The sequence below is a fragment of the Hyposmocoma kahamanoa genome, unplaced genomic scaffold (genome assembly GCF_003589595.1).
Source record: "Hyposmocoma kahamanoa isolate Upper Pololo Valley unplaced genomic scaffold, ASM358959v1 93, whole genome shotgun sequence".
Taxonomy (NCBI): Eukaryota; Metazoa; Arthropoda; class Insecta; order Lepidoptera; family Cosmopterigidae; genus Hyposmocoma; species Hyposmocoma kahamanoa.
Window position 1 is genome coordinate 2,223,332 of NW_020654810.1, and position 25,879 is coordinate 2,249,210.

General features: G+C 34.1%; 1 protein-coding gene across 2 annotated transcripts in view; it reads left to right on the forward strand.

Annotated features, from left to right (window-relative positions):
* The first annotated feature begins 1,571 nt into the window (after positions 1–1,571).
* The window catches only part of LOC113237454 (beta-1,3-glucosyltransferase), a 95,170-nt gene continuing 70,862 nt past the window's right edge, over positions 1,572–25,879 (forward strand). Inside the window, exons 1-2 of one of the 2 annotated variants that reach the window (XM_026473937.1) lie at positions 1,572–1,677; positions 23,104–23,154. In XM_026473937.1, coding sequence (XP_026329722.1) covers positions 1,668–1,677; positions 23,104–23,154 — 61 coding nt within the window. In that variant the 5' untranslated portion in view covers positions 1,572–1,667. Of the gene's footprint in view, positions 1,678–22,818; positions 22,906–23,103; positions 23,155–25,879 lie in introns of those variants that run through there. The other variant, XM_026473936.1, reaches the window with a different exon arrangement.

The following is a 25,879-nucleotide window of genomic DNA, read 5'->3' on the forward strand; positions in this document are numbered from 1 at the left end:
TGACGATTTCTTTCTTTTTTCCTTCCATTTTTTCCAACAAAATCGCTTTAAAACTAAGTTACTTTCGCTATGGACTTTACACTTCGGACTTTAAACGCGAAATAGTTAATAAAATAATCAACACCGCTTGTCTCTCTTTATAACTTGTCTTTTATCGCAACGATGATAAGGGGTAAAACGTTGATTGCCGCTTATAAATTATTTACATGAAGTCATGAATGAAAACAAGTGAATTAAACGTACGTTCATCGAACATTGATTATTTTAATATAAATATTATGAACCATATTCCTATGCAATAAAGGATCTATTTTTTAACCAAATAGTTTGACAGAAAGTGTCAAGTCAACGTCATTTTTTGTAATATTTTTTAATTTATTTAGCCTTTGGGTAAGCCAAAAGCATAAACATGATTTTTTTTGTTATATTATAATTTAAAAAAAAGTCAGTTTAGGGTTGCCAGGAGATGGGACACCACACCACAGAAACTGCTTTACATAAGATAGCTAAGTTTCTCTCGCTCTGTTCCATTACATTTAAAAAATTGGGGAGAAAATAAACAAATATGAAGTATTTTAAATTATTAATTATTTTTCATAACATGAATAAACTGATTATAAAGACTTTCGGTTAATAATCTTTGGTGATACTGAAAATCTTAATCGTTTTATTAAGCTAATGAAACAAAATCTAATTTTATCCCAAATTTTCTTGTGCAATAATTAAACCAAATTATAGATATTTAACAAATGCACATATGTTGTATTGATTCTGGCTGCTACAGTAACCTTACTCTTAGTAAGGTATTTAAACTTAATTAGTAGGTACCCCACCTATAAAAAGTGTAATATATAAATTATAACCATTTTTGTGACATCAATATATTCGTTAATTAATACCCTACATTGTACAGGGTCAAGAGCACGTCAAGCTTGACACTAAAGGTTTAAATTTAACTCTATGCCGCTTGCAATATGAACGGTCCAAAGTCCAAAGTGTCAAGCTTGATGTGCTCTTGACTGTACCTGTACGTATTATTACTTTTTTGCATTAAAGGGAAAATTGTTCAAGGGCAACCTTGATTTGTGTTTTTTGGCTCTCCTGTAAAATGTTAGCACTAATTGCTAGGTTGTGCTCTGGAGCCAATCTGGAGCAGTCGAGAAGTAACGACAAAATTTAATGATCACTGATCAAATTGAGGGCTTAATCAACTGGTAAAACAAAAAAAAATAACGCTCACACACTTTTGGAATCATAAATGTACTGAAGACAGTGATAAACTACAAGTAACATCCTTATATTTAAAAATGCACTGTAATCCTGAAATAGGCGTGTGGCGCGGCGGTGATAACAGCTTTCGATTGCATGCAGGTATATGTTACATCTCCAGTAGTAGTCTTATCTGGTAGGAATACCGGTCGGTCGGTACAGGACGTCAATTAAAATCAGCGTTACGTTAAAATAAATTAAAATTTGAATTAAATGCACAATTTTTACACAATATTAAATTAAACGCATTTTTTTATTTTGGCACACGAGTTTGAGAAGCTGTAACGGTCTGGCAACCCTGTGTCAAATTACAAATACACAATTTCAAAACAAAGTTTGGTGTCGTATTGTAATCTATAGTATTTTGTTCATAAATTGTTTTTTGTGGTGATATTATAATGTGTAAAGGTAAGTGAATCAACAATGTATCGTTAACTTTTCTTCTTTTTTAATAGGTAGAATTTTTAATGAACAAATACGATAAACGTTCACAGTTTTTGTGATTTTACCTGTTACTTTGCATTGGTTTAATTTAGTTCAGTGTAATACTCTTATCTATGCTTTTGGTTCGTCTTCCGTACCGGAAATATTATATGTCCATTATAGTGTCCATTATCGTGTTCTTTTTTCGATTATCATGAACTTTGTTCTATTTGAATTTAGAAGTTGGTAGATCTCTATGGAGGTAAGATTTGAGTTGAGAATTAAATAGTATTTCAAATCTTTTAATTCGTTTTTGGTTCCTTGGTCGTAAGAATTTCACAAATAAATGATTTATTATTATTATTAGAAAGTAAGAAACTTCGATTTTGGCGGTTGGTATTCGAGTTTTTATTACAAAAAAACTATCGATGATCACACTTAATTTGTTTTATACTGTACATAAATAGTTATTTAGTTAGTATAGTTCTTCTGAGGAGAAAGCTCCCGACAACCTGGGGTTTGTGTGCCCATAGAAGACAAAAATGTGATGGATACGGAAGATAATATTCATTTACTCGATAAGAAACAATCAAATTTTTACAAGTATAAACATAGTTAGTGAAAAAGCTTAAAAAGATGGTAATGGAAAAGTATGCAAATATACAAATCAGATGAATAGGCTCAAAAACTTCACTCTTGAATGACATCTTATCTCCCAAAATTGCTCCAGAATTTAAAGGTGGACGGAAATAATACTCTTTGTCAAAAGGGATGTAGTTAATTGTAATGATTGACACAATGACGATTGTTTCCATCTGATTCAATTTGGCAAGTTTAGAAAAATAATTTTCAAAATATCATCAATGGCAGTTTGAAAAGGATAGGAACGGAGTCTCCTTTTCTTTTTTAAACCCATTGAACTACAAGGTCTAGGTCTAGGAAAGAATTAAATAATTTTGTTGATCACATTAATCTTCCACAACAAAACCTACCCACGTTTAATGTGATCTCGAAGTAAGTAGTGAGTGGTGTCCCAGTAAAATGGAATGATCATGTAACTTTAGATGTGTCAATACATTTTGGTTGTGGCAAAATTATGAAGGTTAGGCAAATAAAATATAAAACATTTGTATAAAATAATATAATATTTTTTTTATTGCCCAGATTGAACATAGTGAGTGATCATGGTCTTAGTACATGACTAGGTTGGTCCTTATATTTCATCATCATCATCATCATCAACCATTACATGTCCCACTACTGGACACGGGTCTCCTCTAATGCAATTGCACTATTAGGCACTAAGATTACAATGTTTAATTTTACCATTAATATTATATATAATTTAGATTTTTTTTTGTTTTGTTTATTACTGTTTATTTTAATATGTTATCTTCAATTACATTGTTTTCATTAGAATTGTATTAGATTAAGTCATATTGAAATAAATTTATCTTATCTTAATGAGAAGGTTTCGACCGTTGTCCGCCACTCTGGCCTAATGCAGTTTGAAACTTCACTTTTCTTTGTCAAAGGCTGCGAACCTTCTTTGGCGTGCAGGTTTAATCACAATATTTTCCTTCACTATTAGGGTGAGCTACTGCTTCAAACATTCGCAAATGTACATAACTCAGAAGTTAAACTCAATGGTACTCGCCGTCACAGGGATTTGAACCAATGACCTCTCAATTGAGAAGCAACCGTTATCCTACCATCGCTTCATGTTTCCTTATGTTGCACAATTTCTACTCACTCGGCTTTAGGATCCACTGAAAATCAGCGTCACAGCCTTTTCCCAGTGGTGGCATTAGCTGAGTGGATCTTTTTATATACACCACAGCCATACACATGACATCTACTTAGTACAATTATTTCATTACATTTTACTAAAATTTAATTTTTTATTTATTTAAATTTTATTATTTTATTTAAATTTTTTTGTTATTCATTTTATTTTTGTTCTAATTTAGCTCATAATTATCTTTTTTTTTCTTACTGTGTGTTATTGTGTTGTGGCGTTATGTAAAATGGTGTCTATTCTATTCATATTTTGTTTTTTTAGTGTATGTTGTGGTATTGTAATAAATTAATTATATTTCATTCTAAAACATGGGAAATGAAACAATTTTTTCGGATCTAAATTACCTACCTAGATTTGTTTTTTTAACCGACTTCAAAAAAGGAGGAGGTTCTCAATTCGCCTGTATGTTCTTTTTTTCCTTTTTTTTCTTTTTTTTTTTCCTTTTTTTTCTTTTTTTTTGTATGTATGTTACGCGATAACTCCGGTATTTGTGAACCGATTTTCATGATTCTTTTTTTGTTGGAAAGGGGGTACTTCCATAGTGGTCCCATTTCATTTTGAAGAAAATCATCCACCTCGAAGGGTGGCTGTTCACGCATGAAGATTCATTTTTATAAATAGCGCCTAACTTTAATTTAGGAGCAATTACTTTTAGCAATTATTTAGTTGATTTTGCTATTTCTCCAATTCAAGGCGTTTTTCTCTCGATATACTTTGAGTAGTATACTTTGTCGTAGTGAGAACCTATTTTTATTATCTCCAGTATCAAGTCCTGTATAGTGGCGAACTAGGGGATATTTCAATGAAACTTAGCAAATAGACGTAATTCCACGTACTTTTGAGGTCGGTTTTTTTAGTACTCTGTACTGAGATTATCAAACAAACCAAAGGGCTCTTGGTCATAGTAAACTCGCACTGTTTTTATTGTTGGCACTTTATAAATAAAGATCATTAATAGAGTAAGATAGAAAGGGTGCCAATTATTGAATATAAAGCATAGGTTCCCAAAATTTTTGGCGCACTTGGGCAAGATAAAAAATTTCAATGAGATGGTGATCTCAAAAAACACTTGAAAACACGTATTTTTTTATATTAACTTAAGACAAAAAATCACAAGGAAAAAAAAATTGTAGTGTAGTTTATACATATGGGTAATTCAGTTTTTTCAAATGCGGTAGCACCCCCTGGACAACATCAACGCGCTCCATATGCTTCCGTGGCCCCTAGGACTCTTCAGCGCCCACTTAAAGTGACAGTAATTTGACTCTTCAACCTATATTTCGTCTGTTTAAAGGTAAAACCACATAGGTGACATTTTCCGCAAGTCTTTCTGCACGTGAAGCTCAATAACAAAAAAGCTATAAGCTTCATAAGAGTTTTATCTGCAGAAAGATGGTGAATTTCTTACAAGTGGTATATAATTTGGAGATTTTTTTGTAGCAAATGTCACTTACGTGGTTTTATCTTTAAGCAGACGATTTTTTTTTTGGCATTATCTTATATTAAAATGGATAGGAGATACAAAATGGCGGTTATTGTAAAATAACTATAGGTCTCAGATAGATATTGCAGACTTGAATGTACAAATTGACATAATACAAAGATGAAAATTAAAATGGTACCAATGTCTCATTATCTTCGTCTAACAGGCATCTAATTAGTCTAAATAAAGCTATACGAAGTAAAAAGCCAATCACTAGATCGAAACCAAGCGGTATGCACGTAAGCTATTAAACCTAATGAACGGTCTCTAGTCTTTCTAACGTTGCAGAACATAAGGACGCGGAAATGTATCGATACTTTTTGATATCGAGTTACTTTCCTTTCGATAACGATACTTTTGTACTCGATACTTACTTACTTCTTGATAAGTATTGCATCGATTCGAATAATTCCAACTCAGTTTAGTGGCAGGTTTGCTTTTCACGTATATTTGTCGAAGTAATTTTGAGTAGTCGTAAAGTGTGCACGTGTTGATGTGAAGTTATAAGTACTTTGACATTTTGTAAACAAAACGAAATAACAACTTCGAGGCACGCCTACCAGAGGGAATGTGTGGTCAGGGTCGGCTGCTTCGTTAAAAAATAGATTTGATTTTAATATTCTTATCCACTGAGTCGATAGAGCTTGTTTACACGCATAAATAAAGTTTAGTTTTAAAGTACGTCCTATTTCAATTTCAATGTAAAAAATGAAAAGTCTTCTTCTTTTAAATGCTATGGCTCCATCGAAACAAACGATGATTTCGCCAATGACAAGTAAAAATGACAATGTGCGGTACTTCTACTTTATAATGTTACAATCTCATCGATACCATGTCATATCGATTTCAAAAGCCAAAGTAGGTAATTGATATATTGATATCCACTTTAAAGTTAAAAATAAAATATTGTATGAGTAACTACACGATATATTCAAGCATAGACACTAATCAGAAACATAAAACAATAAAGTTTTCTCGATAGATAAAAATCACGAAATGACCTCTAATTTTCACATTTTTTCGATTCATCCTCGAAATGCTACAGGTTATTAGGACAAAAATTAGATAAATAATTATATTTATGCATGATCGAGAACTGTCACTACGGACTTTTTTAAATCCCTTTAGTTTTAGAGTCATTCCGCTAAAACGAATTTGGTAGGTACTTTTAATGCGCAAAATTCAACATCTCCTGTCGCATGTCACGCGAACTTCAGGCATATATTCGTTTCACAAATTTGGGCGGAGCCAACGTCAAAACTTTTGGCATGCTCCCTCTTAACAAATGACAATTGACAGACATACCTACCTCGTGAAATGCTCGCACAATTTCCGCAACAACATCACATTAGGATTTTTAAACAAAGAATTTAATAAAAAGCGTTGATTAATTCAAAGATGTTTTATTTTGTCTTGAATAAAATTGGTGAAATCTGTAGGATTACACCATCAACATTTTTGATTCGATACCGTGTCCCTAATTTATTATTTATTTATTTAAACTTTATTGTACAATGTACTCAAGTACAAATGGCGGACTTAATGCCATAAGGCATTCTCTACCAGTCAACGATTGGGCCAAACAGAGAAAAAACAATAGGTTGGTGCTTACGTTTAAACAAGAAGAACAATATACTAGAAAGCTAATCGATAATTTGTACGGTATAAAATAAATAATATAACATAAACATATTTACTATACAACTGCTAATTTACTATATAACTATGAACTGCCTCCGTGGCCGAACGGTTACCATCCCGGACTGCCACGCAGAGGTCCCAGGTTCGATTCCCGGGCCGGGAGAAATATTTGTATGACCTACATTTATTTCTCTCGTGAGTTTGGGTGTAATTTGTGGTTGTCTATGTGTGTCCATGGCACCCGCGACACAGGGTTTCCCTAGTGCGGGGCTATGTTGAGTGTGTGCGTTGTTGTTGTTGTTATACATACATAATAAACGTACTTAAATATTATATATGTACCCAAAGCAACATTATACAGTCTGGATTATGACAAAAGTCAAACAGACGCTTTTCGCGACATGCGATTGAAAGATTATTTGGTCTGAGCTTGTCTTACATGGAGCGGGAGCGCGTTCCAAAAACGGATTGCATGAAGGGTAAAACGACAAAACAACGACGACTGAGACAAAAGAATCAGTGCGGTGAGAAGGACTAGAGAGCATAAGGCTACGGGAAGATCGAAATTCGCATCTCGGCCGAGCGGTTTTCATGTTGAAATGAACATCTAGGATAATCCAATGCAGCCGGGTCGAACAGGATGTAGAAAAGAGTGAAGAGTAAAATTGTTAAGGACCTGTGTTCACGGATGGGAAGCCAATTTAGTTGACGACGAAAAGCAGAGATGTGGTCATATTTCCGCAGACCAAAAATAAACCGAATGCAGTTGTTAACAAGACGATCTAATCTGTTCTAAGTGACTTGAGAGATGTTACTCTAACACACGTCGGCATAATCAATCACAGGCAACACTAGAACTTGAACACGGACAGTTTTGGTTTTAATGAGAAGAAAGTTCTTAAACCTATATAGAGCTCTTAACGTGTCTGTAACCCTACGACAAATGTTAGACACCTGAGGATCCTACGTAAGGCCTGTGTCAATAATAAGCCCCAGAAATCACTACGTTCTCAAACAATATTGGTTGCACGCACGACATATCACAAGACGAAAAAAGGCGTGAGCTTCCAAGGATGATGGCTTTATGCTGACTGATGATGATGACTTTAGTTGCTTCCATAGTACAATGTCCTACGGGATTCTCATGTGGGGTAAAGCGGCAGATATTCAAACCATATTTGTATTGCAAATATGAGCGATTCGTTCTGTGTACCGTTTAGGCTCTCGGGTTTCTCTCGGAGAAAAGTTTGAGAAGACTGGTATCATGACTGTAGCATCGCAGTACATTTACTCAAATATTTTATATGCCTGTAAAAATATTCATTCATTCAATTTCCATAAGAAAGTAGATGTCCGATAATATTAACCTTAGAGCTAAGTCCAAACTCATGGCACCACGATTTCGTTTAACCAAGGTAAACGAATCTTTTATAGGGAACTGTAGGACGTTTTTACAAAAAGATTCCGGAACATATATTAAGATTATCATTTCGTAAGTATAAAAACTACATTAAAAATATTTTGATTAAAAAGTCATATTACAAAATTGAAGACTACGTGTTAGGTAAAGATGTATGGAAAGACGACAATGCTCCAGATTCCAAATTTGATTCAAGCGTATACCATAGCATTTAAGTTTATTTGAAAAGAGCAATCCCTAGAGTTCGTTGCTCGTTCTTCTCAGGGAAGTCAGCGTAGTGAACGGGCAGTAGCTTAAATGTGACATTTTCAAGTGTAAATTTATTTTCTACCTATGGAATAGATGATTCTTTGACTTTGACACTTGGAAGGGTTGACATTGATACCAAACCGAGACGCTATGAAGGTCGTCATTAATTAATGCAATTGTATCACCGATGCCACCGACATTAACCTCGGTACAAAACTAATTTGCACTTGGTAAAACGAAAACAAATACCCACTGATAACATTATTTAAAAACAGTACATTATTGTAGTAAACAGGAAATGAATAACTTATAATGCATGTCACATAAATGCGTGACCAAATATTTGACGTATACTGTGCTTTTCATCAAAGAATAATTCAATAATTATGTAAGCACGAAATTACATTTCACACATAATCGGCACGCTCTGGATTTAGGTACCAACTTGGTACCAACATGACAATAATGGGACCTTTCTGATCCGTCATGGTTTCCGTTTTTAAAAACACTAAGTATATTGATGAGATGAAGGTGTCTTTGTATTTTAAGAAGGCATCATGTCAGTATATCTTGGAGACAAAGTGATAACTTCGTAATTTTTTGTTATTCATAATATTTCTAATATTTTACGATTTTATTTAAATTTATTGAGAAATTACCGTCCTATACAAAAACCGTCCTAAACGTTCTGTAAGTTGTTTAACTCAAAAGGGTGTCTTTCCATTATAACTATTATTATTCGTAATTTGAAAAGTAAATCTGTTAATAAACGATCTCGAAAAAAGGATCTATGAAATGTCACTTTTGACAGTTGTTTGTTTTCATTTTTGGGTTCCTAATTTCGTATCAGAGCACGTATAGATACTGCAACGTGTAGTTACGAGGCTTGTTTTTCCAAAGTAATGACAATATTTCAGAAAGGCTTCGAGAAAAATTTATTTGTTCGTCATTAGGTAAATTATTTTGCGCTTTCGTTTTAATATATTAATGAAGAAGTATCGCCCTAAACCTGCAATTTGTAGTGATTTTAAATATTGCCAATATTTCCTAACACTTTGAAGAAAATAAGATTTGTTAGTTAATTTTAAAATTACAGTGAGATAATGTTTATTTTATAGATAAGCAAATTACACTGCAAATAGTCATGTGGATTAAATTCTACTGCTCATTCGTAAGACAGATTCCCCTGAGAAGAAAGAGCTAGAAACTCTTTGTAAATAAACATAATTACTGTACGTTTAAAATGTGTTCGTACGCATTTGTAAATATATTTGTTGTTGTTCATAGTGCTTGTTAAATTTTAGGAATTGAATTTATTTTCAACAAGTACTTTATTGATAAATACTTCATATAACCCAATGAAAGAAACAATAATAAAAAGTTTCCTAACAAAAGCCATCTAATAGAGAAAACCATAAAAGCCTGACAAAACTGCATGCTATCATAATAACCTTAAAGTTTAAGTTTAACATCTTGGTGGCGCGTGTCGTGAAAAGATCTCATTTTTAGAATGGACTCGAGTATTTTACTGGTTGAACGTGCGGAATGAAATTTAAAAAAAATGTTATTAGAGTTGCTTCTGATCTCTGAAAGATTTGGTTGTGCAATGAAAAAGAAACATAAATGAGGAGAGTATGGGATAATCTTGTGTTAGGAAAACTACTATATTTCTTTTGTCGATCGAGTATATAACCAGAAATAGAGACGAAATGTCATTTAATTTGTTTGAAAACTATTCTCCCATATCATTACTGTGACAACTGCGCTCCGATTGGCCAGCTCGAATTCGAAACAATTGACGGGTGTCGTCAATTGTTTCACTTTAAATCCATCAGTTTAACTTGAGCTTTGCTATAATGGGCGAAAATTGCAAAATTACATATTTGATATTTAATTACCGATGAAATGTGATTCCGTTTGTTTTGTAATTAGATGTTTTGCTGTTTTTCCCACACCACCGAATGGAACAGCCCCCCCATTGTTAGAGATATTATCTTTATTACAATAAATACAGAATATTTTTGAAATATACAGGTCAGTTGTTGGCGCTGTACTATTTCAGTTTTCTATTTTGTGATTACAGCGCAAACTAGAGTTGATATTTAAAAATGATGTAAGGCCCATTTACCTGATTAGTTGCCAGGGATGGATGGCCTTTATTTCGTCTCTATTTCTGGTTATACATATACTCGACGGCTCTCCCTATCATAACTAACGTAATCAACATTGTTAGCGAAGTGGAGTTATTAACATGTCTGGGATCAGCAGCACGAGATCTACAACTCCCTGTAAGCGTTTTTTGTATATCAAATATAGTTTCCGTTTTATTGTTAAGGGTCTACACAATCTCAAATGGCTTTGTTTGATTCCCCATTACAGCGAAAGTGTTGAAACAATCACTTGGGAAAAATATATAGTCACATTGAGGATGTAAGACTGATTACTATACAGTGTGAAAACAACCTAAAAGATTTCACGATAGAAAAGAAACACAAACTTATCTCGCATTTTTACAGAAAACCGCTTAATTCAATAGAACTAAATAGAACACGTATACTATATGATATTATATACATTTTACGACAAAAATACTTTAGGTGCCAATATCTCGAAAGTTACCAAAATATAAATGCGTTAGTTATGACGGGAAGGCTTGGGTTCCACCCTTATGTTGGGGATATTCCAAAGATTCGCGCGAAGTGTTACGCTTCCATATTTATATGGCGAACTGCCATAGTGTGGCATTCACTGCCTGCAGACTTATGCACTGAACGTTTGCATTTATGTCAAAAAGTGTCCTCTGTATGCTATCCGTGAATTACATGTAGCTTTGTTTAAGAATAAGTGTAAGCAGTATTTAATTGATAAATGTTTTTATAATATAGTATAAATGAATATATGAATGCCAGATGGATTTAGGGTCCAATTATAATTGTTTTTATATCTAGTAAGATTACATAAGATTACAGATGTATTTGACTAATTTATGTTATTATTGACTTTCATTCATTTTTGACATGCGCATATTTTATGGAGGCTTAGAAATGTAAATTATGTAAATTTGACATTAACATGATTTTTCGCTTTATTTTTGACATTGTTAATTTTTACTAATTTTATTATATTTTTTCTTTACATGTTTACTACTTTTTGACAGTTTTTAATTATAATATTTTGTACGTTATGCGACCACCACTAATTATATTTGTATGTTTCAAGGAAACTGGTTGTAGTAGCACTGTTAATGTATTGAACTGATCTGATGAACTTATTGTACCTACTTCCACAAATAAATCGATCTTTATCTTTATCTTTAACGTTTTAATTTGGGCTTTTTCAAGGCGAGAGAGATGCCTATTCAGGCATTTTTTAGGTGTGCATGCTCCATCGTCGACCTCTTCGTCTTTTTTTTCCACGAATGAGACGGAGGTCAAATGCGTGCTTACATATTTAAAAAAAAGGCAGGATAGTTTAGAGGAATTTGTTATATTAAAAAGTATCCGAACTTATAGGGTGTTAAAATCGTATACAGAGCGTCATTGACGCTCTAGTCTTCGTTTGTTCGACTGACAGCGAAGCAAGCAAAATTAGACAGTACTGCGATGACATTACAATTTAAATTCAACGTTTTAGCTTTTTCATATTCCTTTACATGTCACTACGTTTAAATAGGTTGACTTGGGACATTTTTTTCGTGGTTTTTGTATTAGACCCGTCGTCCATTTATTTGTAAGTCATGTTCATTTTCATTACACAAGTAGTTCGACCTACCGTCTCTTGAGCAGAAGCCGTGGATTCGAGTCTAGTGCGAAATGTATATTGAACTAATGGGGCTCTTGATTCGGTTGAACGCAGAGCCAGGAGGCTTATTGGCGACGATAAGCTCGAATCTAAACTTCATAGTTTAGACTACCGGTGCAAAGTTGTCCGTCTATAGGTTTTCTACAGAATATATTTCGGTGATTGTGCCTGAGTACTTGAGCTATGAACAATATTTACAAGAAATAACATCTTTCCTCTTTCCAGCACAAGAGCAATTTTTTAAGGAGTGAATAAATTTCAGTGAATAAAATTCTAAAATAGCAAATTTCCGAGAAGCGTAATTTCCATTTTAGCTTGAAAATGGAATATTTGATGCGAAACTATGGATATTGTTGCGGAAAGCTTTATACAACTACGACACTACTGGTATAGACAGACACTGCGTATTATGGATACAGGAAACTGTGGTTGCTGTGTCCGGTAATGGCAACCGGATTCAGTCGCTGGTTGCTGTTTCTGGACACAGGTAACAGTTCAGTAGGAAATGAAACTATTTTTCCGGAGTTAAATCGCGTATATTTCTTTTTTCAAACAAACCGACGTTTCGCGCCCTTTACAGGTCCCATGGTCACGGTTGACTGTAAAGGATCTGTAAAGGGCCCGAAATGTGTAACAATAGTGAAAACCCATTGACTTACAAATAAATGGACGACGGGTCTAATACAAAAACCACGAAAAAAATGTCCCAAGTCAACCTATTCGAAATTTAAATTGTAATGTCATCGCAGTATCGCGCTGTCAGTCGAACAAATGAAGACTAAAGCGGAGTTTGGCGCTCTGTATACGATTTTAGCGCCTTACACGGACACTTTTTAGCGCGGACCCGACGTCCATATAATTGGACGTAGTTAAACAAAAAGGATCCAATGCACATCCAATCTCTTTCGAGATATTATGGCAATTTGAAGTTTAAAAATGTTTCTCACTTTTGTTTTATTTTCAAAACTTATAATGTCATGTAACTGCAGGATATTTATATATGTTTATATATTGGATTTTTTTTTGCTGATCTAAGAGGTTAGACTTTTGGAACTGTTTGGTACACATAACTCATTATTGATAATTTTGTGAATTGGATCCTTTTTGCTTAACTACGTCCAATTGTAAGTCAATGCGAAAACCTAATAATTCGATAAGTGTCACGATTGGAGTCGATGAAGGAACACGCCGTCAATTCTTACTGGCCAACCAACCATAAATGTGAATTTAATAACTTTAGGGCTTCCAAAATATAGCAGGTTCTCTGTAGTACTTAAAGAGAAATATCTCCATTTAAAAATTATGTGTGAATATAACTTTCATTTTAGTCTATTTTCGGGATTTTTTATGATCGGGTAAAGGATATACTATCGAGTAACAAATTCGTATATTCTTTAGATAATATCCTCTGTAAGACCGTTATTTAATAGTAAATACCTAAAACATTTCCCCCGACTCCGAATGTGAGGCTCGCCGAACACCCGACGAGCCTTCCATTCCGGGCCCCTCTATGCTGGGCAACGACCTCCCAGCCTCCGCGTTGGATCTGCTGGCAGGCTCTGTCGCAACACCTAACGCGCGTCCGCGAGAGTGGTCCCGCTGGCCAGACGAGCCCGCGCGGAGCGTCCTCGGGCCAGCCTACCACCATCGGCCGGCCCCGTGAGTTCCTCTTAGTTTCATGGGATGAAATCGACACGGCTACTTGAGCCCCCTCGCCACGACAAGGCGGGAACCCCTTCGGGGGGTTCCTGGTTCTTCTCCGGTGACTCGTCTTAACAAAATGCAACCCAATGCAAAAGTTTCTAATCTAAGGAATCTTGCCTTAGAATGAGAAGGTAGTAGAATGTAATAAATGTGACTATTTCAAGTGTAATTCCCTTACCTATGAGATAAATATATCTATATGAATTTGGAAGAATACTAATTAAGATCTCACAATATTACGAGCGTACCAGACAAAATGAAAACATTGTTACTTCCGGAGCTCTCAATCTTTATGTAGTTGATATTATGCCACTTATGTGCACGCGTTGAATTTTCCTTCCTAACCCCCCGTTCACACGGCATTGTACTGCACGTTTTTTTGCAGTATAAATCCGAACCGAATAAACAGTAGCGCATACATTAGATTCTAGTATAGATAGACGATACTTATAGTCCAACTGCAACATGTGGTGCGTATTGCTTGGTTAGCTGTTAAGTTTGTTTTATTTTTTATTTAAAGAGATGTTTATTGTTCGGTCTCCAGAATATAAGTGACAAAATATACAATATAAAATACAAACATACAACTTAACTGCTAACCAAGCAATACGCACCACGTGTTGCAGTTAGACTATAAATATCGTCTATCTGGATACAGAACCGTTCACACGGTGTTTGTCCTGCAAAAAAACGAGCAGTGCAATGCCGTGTGAACGGGGGGTAAAGCGTATGTTAATGGTGTGGAATACATTATACTAGGTATCTGTGTTTAGGCTTTCTTTGGACATATGCGTTTTTAGGCCATTGTCGGTCACCCATCGCTCAACATCTGGTGAGCTAATATGAGTCTATTTTTCACTAAAACGATTTCAAATAAACCAATTGTTCCCTAGTGCCGCCAGTTGTACGTTATATAACAAAATTAATAGATTTTTGTCCATTTATCCTTTAAATACCTAAACATGAGGTCAAATTAGTTCTCAGTAAATGGTTGCAAGCGCTTGACTATACAGATACTGAAGATCTTTTAATATATTTAAGATAAGATAATTTAATATAGCTTAGCTTTTAAGATATTTTAATATAGCTTTTATTATTAAAATTTGGCGTATAGATTGGAGTCTTTTTATTATTTGTTTTTATATGTATGTTTTATTTTTAATATTATTACCCTTTTTTTTTAAATTTTATTATTGTCGTAGTTTTTATAGTTACATACCATAGCAATTATCTTTTTTTATACTGTTGATTTTTACCTCTTGTTTGTACTGTATTTACCTAGTGATAGCCAGTGAGTGGAGGAACACTTAATCCCAAAATACAAGCTGTTGCTTAGTTTGGGATTCGGTAGTTTAAACATTTTATATAAGTAGCACGTACATACAATCAGTGAAATATTTTTTTTATGTAACGTACTCATTAATATTATTATTGTTATTATTAGTTCCATGTTCTTCGGTTTATATTATCATAATAAAGCCGTTCAAGGCAAACGAAACAAACGTTTAATTTGTTTTTGCGTTCCCCAATTACCAAAATTACAAAATGAGGCCTTTATTTGAGTTGTCACATGGAAAATACGATTTGAATGGCGCGGGAATGAATAGGCCAATCACCATGATTTTCATTCAGGCTAGCAAGTTAAATAGAACTTTTGCGGATACAGTTTGCGAGTTTTTCTTTGTTCGAACATTGTGGGTTTGTTATTATGGACTCAGTCCCACTGCTGAGAGAGCCAAGGAGAGGCATAATCCGCAACGCTGGTCCAGTGCGGGTTGGATGATTTGACACGTCTTCTAAGGGTTGTCAACCTTTTATCGCGATCTTTTCTTACACCTTTAGCAACAGGTATTGCTACTCAACATTAAGATATATAACATCATGGACCAAAATAATTAGTAGGTTAGTAGCAGTAGAGCTCCTTGTGTTCGTCCAGGAAAGTACTACCACCTTACCTATTTCTGATGTCAGCATTACTGTGTCCCGGTTTTTGAAGGGTAAGGGTGCTAGTGTGGAGGGTGGGCGGGAATTGTCAACTTATGTTTCAAGGTGACGGGCGCAGTGGCAGTGCGCCTCAGATTTTTGCGATTTAAAGCTCTGAGTGGCATTACAACTGTCATGGACAGGCGTGTAGCTTATCATTAAGCTCACGACTTGCTCGTCGCGTCACTTGATGTTATAAAAATAATATCAAAAAATTCAAGAGGAATCGCGATACAAGACAGCGTAGTCGAGTATTTAGTACCTATTTGCACACCAGATGTCGCGACGAGTACTAAATGTCTATTTTTGTAAGATTTTTGTTTTACATTGATGAACTGCAATTTATCAAATCTACTCTAATTTGTAGTGATAATAAACAAATGAACTAGATGGCGCTTATGGCATAGATTTTGAAGCATACCGTTGGCAATTCTTTTATTTTGTTTAGGATTAACGCCATCTACCCATGTTAGCAAGCGTTAATTTACAATCATTTTGTAATACACAGTGCTACCTATTGATACGATATTTGTCAAAGTTCATAAAATAATTTCAAGTCATTATCAATATTTGGATAATGTTACAAGGGGAAAAAACTAACCACTTATATTTCTTATTAAAAAGGGATTAATTGATATCCACCGCCATTTACATAATATAAACCACTTCCAGGCTATCGATCAGCGCCATCAGGACATATGACGGGATTTTGACCTTTTTAACAGACTTCAAAAAAGGAGGAGGTTCTCATTTCGACTGTACGCGATAACTCCGCTATTAGTGAACCGATTTTCATGATTCTTTTTTTGTTGTAAAGGGGGTACTTCCATAGTGATCTCATTTCATTTTGAAGAAAATCATCCACTTTTAAGGGTGGCTGTTCACGCATGAAGTTTCATTTTTATAAATAGCGCCTAACTTTAATTTAGGAGCAATTATTTGAATAGTTGATTTTGCTATTTCTCCAATTCAAGGCGTTTTTCTCTCAATATACTTTGAGTAGCGAGAACCGATTATTATTATCTCCAGTGTCAAGTCCTGTACAGTGGCGCACTAGGGGATATTTCAATAAAACTTAGCAAATAGACGTAATTCCACGTACTTTTGAGGTCGGTTTTTTTAGTACTCTATACTGAGATTATTCAGAGTTACGTTCTGTAGTATAGAGGTTAGCAGTCCTCGTGAGTTGTGGAGTGTATGGTAAATAGAAACACATAGAGTGTAGTATCAGATTATAGTGGTGGGAGATAAAGATATTTGTAGCTCAGCAAAATGGCGGAATGTTTCACAGCGGATACTTTGCGACTGCCTACCATGTTTAAAAATTACTCCACGAAGTCTGAGGATATGGTGGAGTACGTCAGACTAAAAGCGAAACACACCCTGAGGGTCGAGCGGTTGGAGTTCCGCCACAACGCAAATTTTAATTCGTTTGTAGTGAGGGTGCAGACCGGATATCTGCCGGCCTTGAAGGAAGAGTTTTGGCCGAAGGGTGTCATATATCGGCAATTCCGCGGCCAGTTACTTGACACCAGACTGCGCCATACATCGCCGACAAGTGCAATACGTGTAGATAGTTGTTTAGTTTATTTTATTGCCATATTATATTGTATGTATGTTAGACCTTAAAGTGTATATTATATGGGCCGTGTGGCCTGAAATAAATGTTTAAATAAAGTAAATAAATAAATAATAACAAAGTAGCCTGGTAACTTCAAATTATTCTGAAGACTTAGAAATACAGAGAATTATACCGAAACGATCGATCAAGGTAACAAAAGCCTTGTTAGGTCAGAAATCAAAAACATTTTTTTGTAGGAACCGGCAAAATAAAAGTATTACATACAATTTAGTTCAAAGTTACCTATTGAGATATTTTGTGAAATAACTCCACTAGTAGATGATTATGAAAACAAAGGACGAACACAGAAAAACTTCGTCGACCCGGTGGCACTTGAACCCACATCCATGCTGCACCGTAGCATTGCTCATCACAACAAAAGAATGGTTTCTTAGTTTTAATCCAAGACGGGGTTACAACGTTTTAAAATTACAGTAATTAAAAAGCAATTAAAACACTACAATTCAAATGTCCATAAATTAAAATTAAACGTAATATAAGTACACCATTTTCAAATATTTGATGTGGTTTTATAAAATTCATTTAGATTACGAGTAACCATTGTTAATTAGCCATTTCTTTATATGAGCCTTAAAATGTTTATCATTTAAAGGTTTCATATTATTTGGAAGTTTGTTATAAATAATATAAGATGCTTTTTCAGGCACGCCTACCTATGAATGCAATGAATGTTAAGTAAAAGGGTTGATATAGTATGGGGCGCAGCTAGAGTTATGTGAACCGTCGAAAGTATTTTTTTGAATATTCTGCCCTCTTTGTCATAACTAACGCAATGGCATGTCGGTAACTTTCGAGATATTGGCACCTACAGTTTTATTGTCACCTTAAAAATGTCAATTACTTTGATTTTTCTTAACAATAAAACGGAATTAATTCTTTTATTGAATGATAGGATGTTTCACCACCACCACCACCATGATATTATAATTATTTTTTTTGAAATTACTCCATCAGTTTGTTATAATTATTAATACAAAGATCGAACACTTAAATTCCTTCGATCCGGCCAGATTGGAACCGACGTCTTCTAGCAAACCGTTACAGATTCTTTTTTGTGCTTGTTTGTCGGATCTTTGTATTTTGTTTTTAATAGGTGTTTAGCCGTAGTGCCATCTATGAGAAATCTATGAAAGTATTTCGTCAACCAGTTAGGCACCTTTACAGCTACCAGCGTTGGCTAGAAATGCTGCTATTCACTGTAATTAAGTGTTTTATTGAGTTAGTTGGTATAGCGTCTGCCACGGTTTTATAGAAGACGTCTGAAGAAGATTTAAGGATTTTTTTTCTAAGAATTCGATTTTTGTATTAATAATTAATAAAACTGAAACTAAATAAGATATGAAAATGCGATTGGAGGCGGTTGTAGACCTCACTTCGCTGCTCCCAGGTATGTTAATAACTCAATTTCGCTAAAATGTCGATTACGTTAGTTAAGAGTCTATGCTACCTCAAATGGCTTCGGTTGATTTCTCATACTTACCACTACTATATAGACAGTTACCATCTGATGTGAAAACACGATTACTAAAAATTTTCAAGATAGAAAAAAAACACAAACTCACCTCGAAATTTTACAAGAAAACGGCTATATTGAATAAGTTTGTACTTTACATATGCCAATGATTTTTTTATGTCAACTGAACTAAAGAGAACACGTATATTATACTATATATACTTTTCAAATAACTTTAATTTCGTGACCCTAGCAAAATGAACCGTATTTTATTATTTCTTCATTAGAATCACCCTTTTAGAAATTATAAAATCTTATTTTTTTTTCTTTTTTGTTACACGCATGCCTATCACTGTAGTTGTAAACCATAACCGTACAGACTCACTTATATTTATATACTTTATAATGATTGGATTCAATAGAAGTTTTGATTTTTTGTAATAGTTACCCCTAACTGAACACTGCCTCCTAAGATACAGTCTTTGATTAGTTTAGGAGGCAGAATCTCTAAATTTGGTACGCCTTATTTTATATTTTGTGCTACGTTATATCTATACCAATAAAATTTTGTTAAATAAATAATAAAATTGCTGCTCTGTACTAATTATGAGGCAAAAGTGTTAATAAAGATATTATTATTATTATTATCGCCATCTATAAGAAATCTATGAAAGATTTATCACCCAGTTAGTACCTTTACAGTTACTAGTCCTGGCGAGAGATGTCGCTATTCGCTGTATTTCAATGTTTTATTGAATTGCTACGGCTAAAAAGTCGTTGAAAAACCAAATACAAAGATACGACACAAGCATAAAGAAAAATTCGTGAGGTCCGCTCGTTCGTCCGTGGCTTAGTTGGTATAGCGTCTGGCACGGTAAGCTAGAAGACGTCTGTTCGAATCCGGCCGGATCGAAGGAATTTTTTCTGAGTGTTCTATAAATTGTATTATAATTATGATGTTTCCCGAATGTATAAAATAAAATAAATAGTCAAACTATTAGTATAAATAGTTATAATGAGTCCATAAGATATATCTTATACTTAGGCTTATTTCAATAGCATGCAACTTATAGTTTTAAGTATGTATTCCTGTACTAAAGGCAAATTGTTTCGTAAAATATTATTATGCATATTTGGATTTATGTGTGTGTTCATTTCGGGCTATCTAATTTCGGGTACAATTACGCGTATTACCATCTCTCTGTCTCTCGAATAATTGGCGCTTGCCATTCAGAGCACGTATTGTCTTAACAAACATGTATAACATTATTTGCTTGCTTCGTTAAAGTATTATTGTCCTCTTGTCCTCTAATTTTGGTTGTGGAAGTTATTTTTCAACTCGCGTACCTTCAGTGTGGGTTATTTTAAACTGATTTGCAATGGTGGTGAAAATTATGGGGGTATAGAGGTCTGTCTATGTAAAACTATAAAGCACTATGACCCTTAAAATCCATCATTCACATACTTTTTTGACCCTCCGTTTAGCATTTTGATATATCGGACCTGGCAACACTGGTCTGGTTTGTCGTGTGGTGCTCAACTGTTAGCCTATATCTTGCAATATTGTGTATGTTATCATTGTAATCAACCTATTATACGTCCTTGAAGGAGATGCAGGTTGGGGACCACACACGTTTTCCAAGGCTTATAACCACAGAACAATATCTAAATACAGTAGAAGTGCTTAGTTTGGGTGGCATGTGTGCCAACAGTACGCGAAGCTCCACATGCTTAAGCCCAGTCCACCATTTTAGTTTCATACGCTATTTTATACGCTATTGTGCGAGATAATTGGCACGACTCCAATTATCTTGCGCAAAATCATGAAAATCTATTTATTTATAAAATATTTTGGAGTGCACCAAATTATAGTCTCATTTGTAATTATTATCTATGATGGCGTTATATATCATCGTTAAGTCTTATTTTATTGTAATAAATTTTCAATTTTCTATTTATTGTAATAATTTTTTAACCTACTTTAAAAAAGGAGGACATTCTCAATGCAATTGTATTTTTTGCGATGACGTCGACATTTGTGAACCGATTTCGATGATTCTTTTTTTTTGTTAGAAAGGGGTATCTCAGTATTGGTCCCATTCAAATTTGAAGAAAATATTCCATCTCTAAGGGTGGTAAATTAGGGGATGAATCCGGTTTATTGGATTTCACCCACTTTCCGTTACCGATTTTAATAAAACTTGGCAAATAGACGTAATTCGACAAAGTTTTGAGGTCAGTTTTTATTTTTTGTAAGAAAGTTATACAATTATTTGTTACAAGAAACGAAAATAAATTTTATATCGCTTTTGGTCGCTTAATTCTTTTTTGTAGAAGTAAGTAAACATCTCTAATCGAACATTTGAGTTTCTTCATAAAAATGTGAATTCTGACAATATTATAAACTTATTGATCCTGCTTATTATAAATGATTATAATCAAATAATGTATCTAATTACTGCAGCACACAAAACAAATTTTAAGATATCGAGTTCTTAGGTTTTCGCGATTGTTACACATAGGAAATGAAACTATTTTTCCGGATTTAAATCGCAATTATTTGTTTTTTCAAACAAACCGACGTTTCGGGCCCTTTACAGGTCCCATGGTCACGGTTGACTGAGGTGGACAGTCTTCAATCAGTTATGTCTAATATTGATGCAAGCCACCCTATTTTTTCACTATAGTTACAATAGTTATTAATTAAATACCTTATTTTTAATTTTACAGAGAAAACATTCCAATTTACGCTACATTAAGTTTTACAAATTATTTTATTGAATGAATTTTTATTAAGTTCAATTTATTATTAATTATTAATAGAAATTAGAATAAACTAAAACATATTAATTAGTACTGCAGTTTTATGTCTGTTTGGGATTTTTCATTAGAGGAAATACTGGATCCCAAACTGGTGGTACGGAGAAACCATCTTCCCTGTTGAAATTAGGATGTTTTTTAATTTCAATGGGCTCTCGCAGCATCCTGTGTAGATAACGGACTTCTTTTACAAGGACCTGGGGTTTGTCAAACTTCATTGAATGTGTAGGTTTATCCATGACATGCTCGCGGACTGCAGACTTGTTTACGCGACGGTGTTTGACATCAGCTATGTGTTCTTTGATAGAGACATAAGACTGCAGTACTAATTAATATGTTTTAGTTTATTCTAATTTCTATTAACAATTAATAATAAATTAAAGTTAATAAAAAAATATTCAATAAAAAAAATTTTAAAACTTAATGTAGCGTAAATTGGAATGTTTTCTCTGTAAAATTAAAAATAAGGTATTTAATTAATAACTATTGTAACTATAGTGAAAAAATAGGGTGGTTTGCATTAATATTAGACATAACTGGTTGAAGACGGTACCACCTTAGTCAACCGTGACCATGGGACCTGTAAAGAGCCCGAAACGTCGGTTTGTTTGAAAAAACAAATATACGCGATTTAAATCCGGTAAAATAGTTTCATTTCCTAAATTTTAAGATTTTACAACCAGATATGTAAAAAATGTTAAAAGGTCTTCTCCCCCAAAATTCTTTATAAGACTATCTGTTCTTCATTTGACTCAAAATAACGTGTTACTCTTACCTCACCTAAAGATATCAAAAACGTCGTACGTACGCTTTACAATAAATAATTCCGTTATCTCATTAATCTGTTTCATAATACCTCATATTTAATTAAAAGTTCTTCCAAGTATGCTTCCCTGTTTTACTTTAGATTCCTTTCTTCTTATGTTTTTGATAAGATATTTTTAAACTTCATTCAAATTCTGAAAATGACATTACAACAATGGCTTCCTCCGATAACAAGGGGCTGTGAGGTCTCTTTGTGCATTTTCCCGCCCATTTACAATAACTTTTCAGAAAATAAAACCGCCGCGCTTTTAGCGCACGGCAAAGATTTTCAGCGTTTCAGCCTCTATTCAGCCTACAGTCGTCCGGCAGTACGAACGTAACGAACGGGGGTACTGCACGCTTCGCGACTTCAGTTTCGCGCCCAAGTTTCACGTCACAATGATCGCGAGAGGTAGGAGCGAGTTCGAATCTCAAACAATGTATTTTATTTGTAAATTCTATGATTTTATTTATTTACAACCAGTGGTGAATTGAATTACAGTTTTTGTTTTTATCCAGTTATTTTAATGGCAGAAATTCAGGCGTTTCTTTTTATTTTCCGTGGATTGTCGTTAACAACGAATAAAAGATTTATTATTTTTTGTTGCAGTTACATTGTCGGTGCTAATCCTCGCCTTCGTACAGATTGTATTAAGTTTCGGTAAGTCAAGCTTTTCGTAACATTTTAATTCTGACATTATAAGTTTTTTAAAGGCATAAGGCTGCTTTATATTTCTTTATCGATAAAATTTTGTATGTTATATTGAATGTCAGTTGAATGTGTTTCACATTGTTATGAAGGATGTTTCACTATCATGATATTAAATTATTTTTTGTGATATGACTCCATTAGTTTGTTATAATTATTAATACAAAGATCGAACCCTTAGAAAAAATTCCTTCGATTTGGATGGATTCGAACCAACGTCTTCTAGCAAACCGTGCCAGACGCTACGCCAACTAAGCCACGGAACGAACCAAACGAATTTTTCTACGTGCTTGTAGCAGATCTTTGTTTTTGGTTTTCAATATTTATTTGCTTTTTGTATGTTTGGAACATGTTAAACAATGTTGTGACTGCGGTGCTTGGACAGTGGCGTTCAAACAAAGTTTAAGAAGCACTCCGTGTCACACTATGGCACCATAAGAATAAGTTGCCTAGTATATTTTAAATTAAACAGTATTGAAAAGTAAATTATACACTCCAATGGCTGTTCTTAAAAGAGAAGCCGGGAGAAAGCATCTCTTGCCTCGTTGAAACATTGTGCGGCAGGGTGGTCGGTCGCATAAAATTGTCAGACGATTCGTTTGTTCAAAAAAATTGAAAATGGTTATGTATTATTTGGGCACTTCATGAATGGTACACATTAATGCTATGAGGTAATAGTACCAATACACTGTCCCTGACTAGAATGCAATAAAGCTTATCCGAATAATGGTGAACTTGAAACAAATCGATAGCTGCCAACCTTACTTCTAAAAGTACAAAATACTGACGCTACTTTTACGTAAAATTTGTCTTCAAAAATTCTTCTAAAGAGTAGTAGCATTTTTTAATTAGCATTTGTTTTAAATATTTAATAAATGTTACGTATTTTTCTTTACTTATCCATTTAATTGCCATTTTATTATAAATTTTTATCAACATAGAATGTGGGCTGTTACTAGGTTAATTTTAATTTAGAAAAACGTATTTTTAGTTTATATTTATTTCTATCATTTTTTTTATTTTCTAACATCGGAGGACACTGTCCTCTGAGGAAACTCATATTTTTGCGTACAAATTTACATGATTTGAATGTAAATTCAAGTTAATGTTAACAAATTGTATTTTATAAAAAACATAAGTCGGCATAAGTCCATTTGGCCTTATATTGGCCAGGATTCTAATGCATCTTTTTCAAAGATGCATTAGAATCCTGATGGTAAGCTACACGGCTGTCCATAACAGTTGCAGTGCCACTCAGAGCTTTAAATAGCAAAGATCTGAGGGGCACTGCCACTGCGCCCGACACACTGAGACATATGTAAATTGACAAATCCCATGTGCTTGTTATTTCACCAGCAGCCTTCAAAACCGGAACACAGTAATGCTGACATTACTGCTTGGCGGCAGAAATAGGTATGGTGGCAGTACTTCCCTGGACGAACTACTGCTACTAATATATAAAATGTGTCAAGGAAATGAGCATCAAATGTAGCGATTTGAAAGTTGCGATTAAATCGATTTTCAATCACAAATGAGATGCAAAGTGACGATTACCTGCGAACGCGTGAAACGTTTCATATTTAACGAGGGCGCAAATGGCGCAAATTTTCTTTCACTCCATTTCGCTAAATTGATTTCGCAACGTACCATTCGCTTTGACTTACGCTTATGTTTAGCTTACGCTGTAGGCGTGTTGATTTTACGTAAGGTAATTTTCATCGAAGTTATTTTAAACCGTATTGTATAACGTCAAGTATACAATATTCAATACGGGGTGAGAAATTATCAAGATCTTTGATAATGATCCTTGCTGATTCATAGTTATGTCCTTAATTTTTGACTAAAAATGACAAGCAATAAGAATACTTTAGTTCGTCCACCGAAGTACTTACATATGTCTACCGCCTAGCTGTAATGTCAACATTACTGTGTTCCGGTTTTGAAGGCTGCTGGTGAAATAACAAGCACATGGGATTTGTCAATTTATGTCTCAGTGTGTCGGGCGCAGTGGCAGTGCCCCTCAGATCTTTGCCATTTAAAGCTCTGAATGGCACTGCAACTGTTATGGACAGGCGTGTAGCTTACCATCAGGTGCACGACACACGCTTCGTTCCGTCACTTGACATTATAAAACGAAATCTTCAAAAAAGATGCATTAGAATCCTGGCCAACATAAGACCAAATGGACTTATGCCGACCGCATTTTATAAAATACAATTTGTTAACACTAACTTAAATTTACATTCAAATCATGTAAATTTGTACGCAAAAATATTAGCTTCCTCAGAGGACAGTGTCGTCCGATGTTAGAAAATAAAAAAAATGATAGAAATAAATATAAACTAAAAATACGTCTTTCTAAATTACCATTGCTTACCATTAGGCGCACGACTTGTTCGTCCCGTTACTTGACATTATAAAAAAAAAGTATTTTTATTATTATGAATTTCAAAAAGTCAGTTTTATCGTCAATAATTAACTCTCTTTTTATCTACCACACAAAAATCCATAATTACTAATTCACACTCGTCAAATACATACAAACAGTGAAAATTTATAACATTTCAATAGGTTATTCAATTAGTAATCGAACCCCATACAACAGTTAACGCCGCGTGAACTGAATTTTAAAACGATACGTACTGCGTCGCCAAATTTATTATGTATTTATTTATTT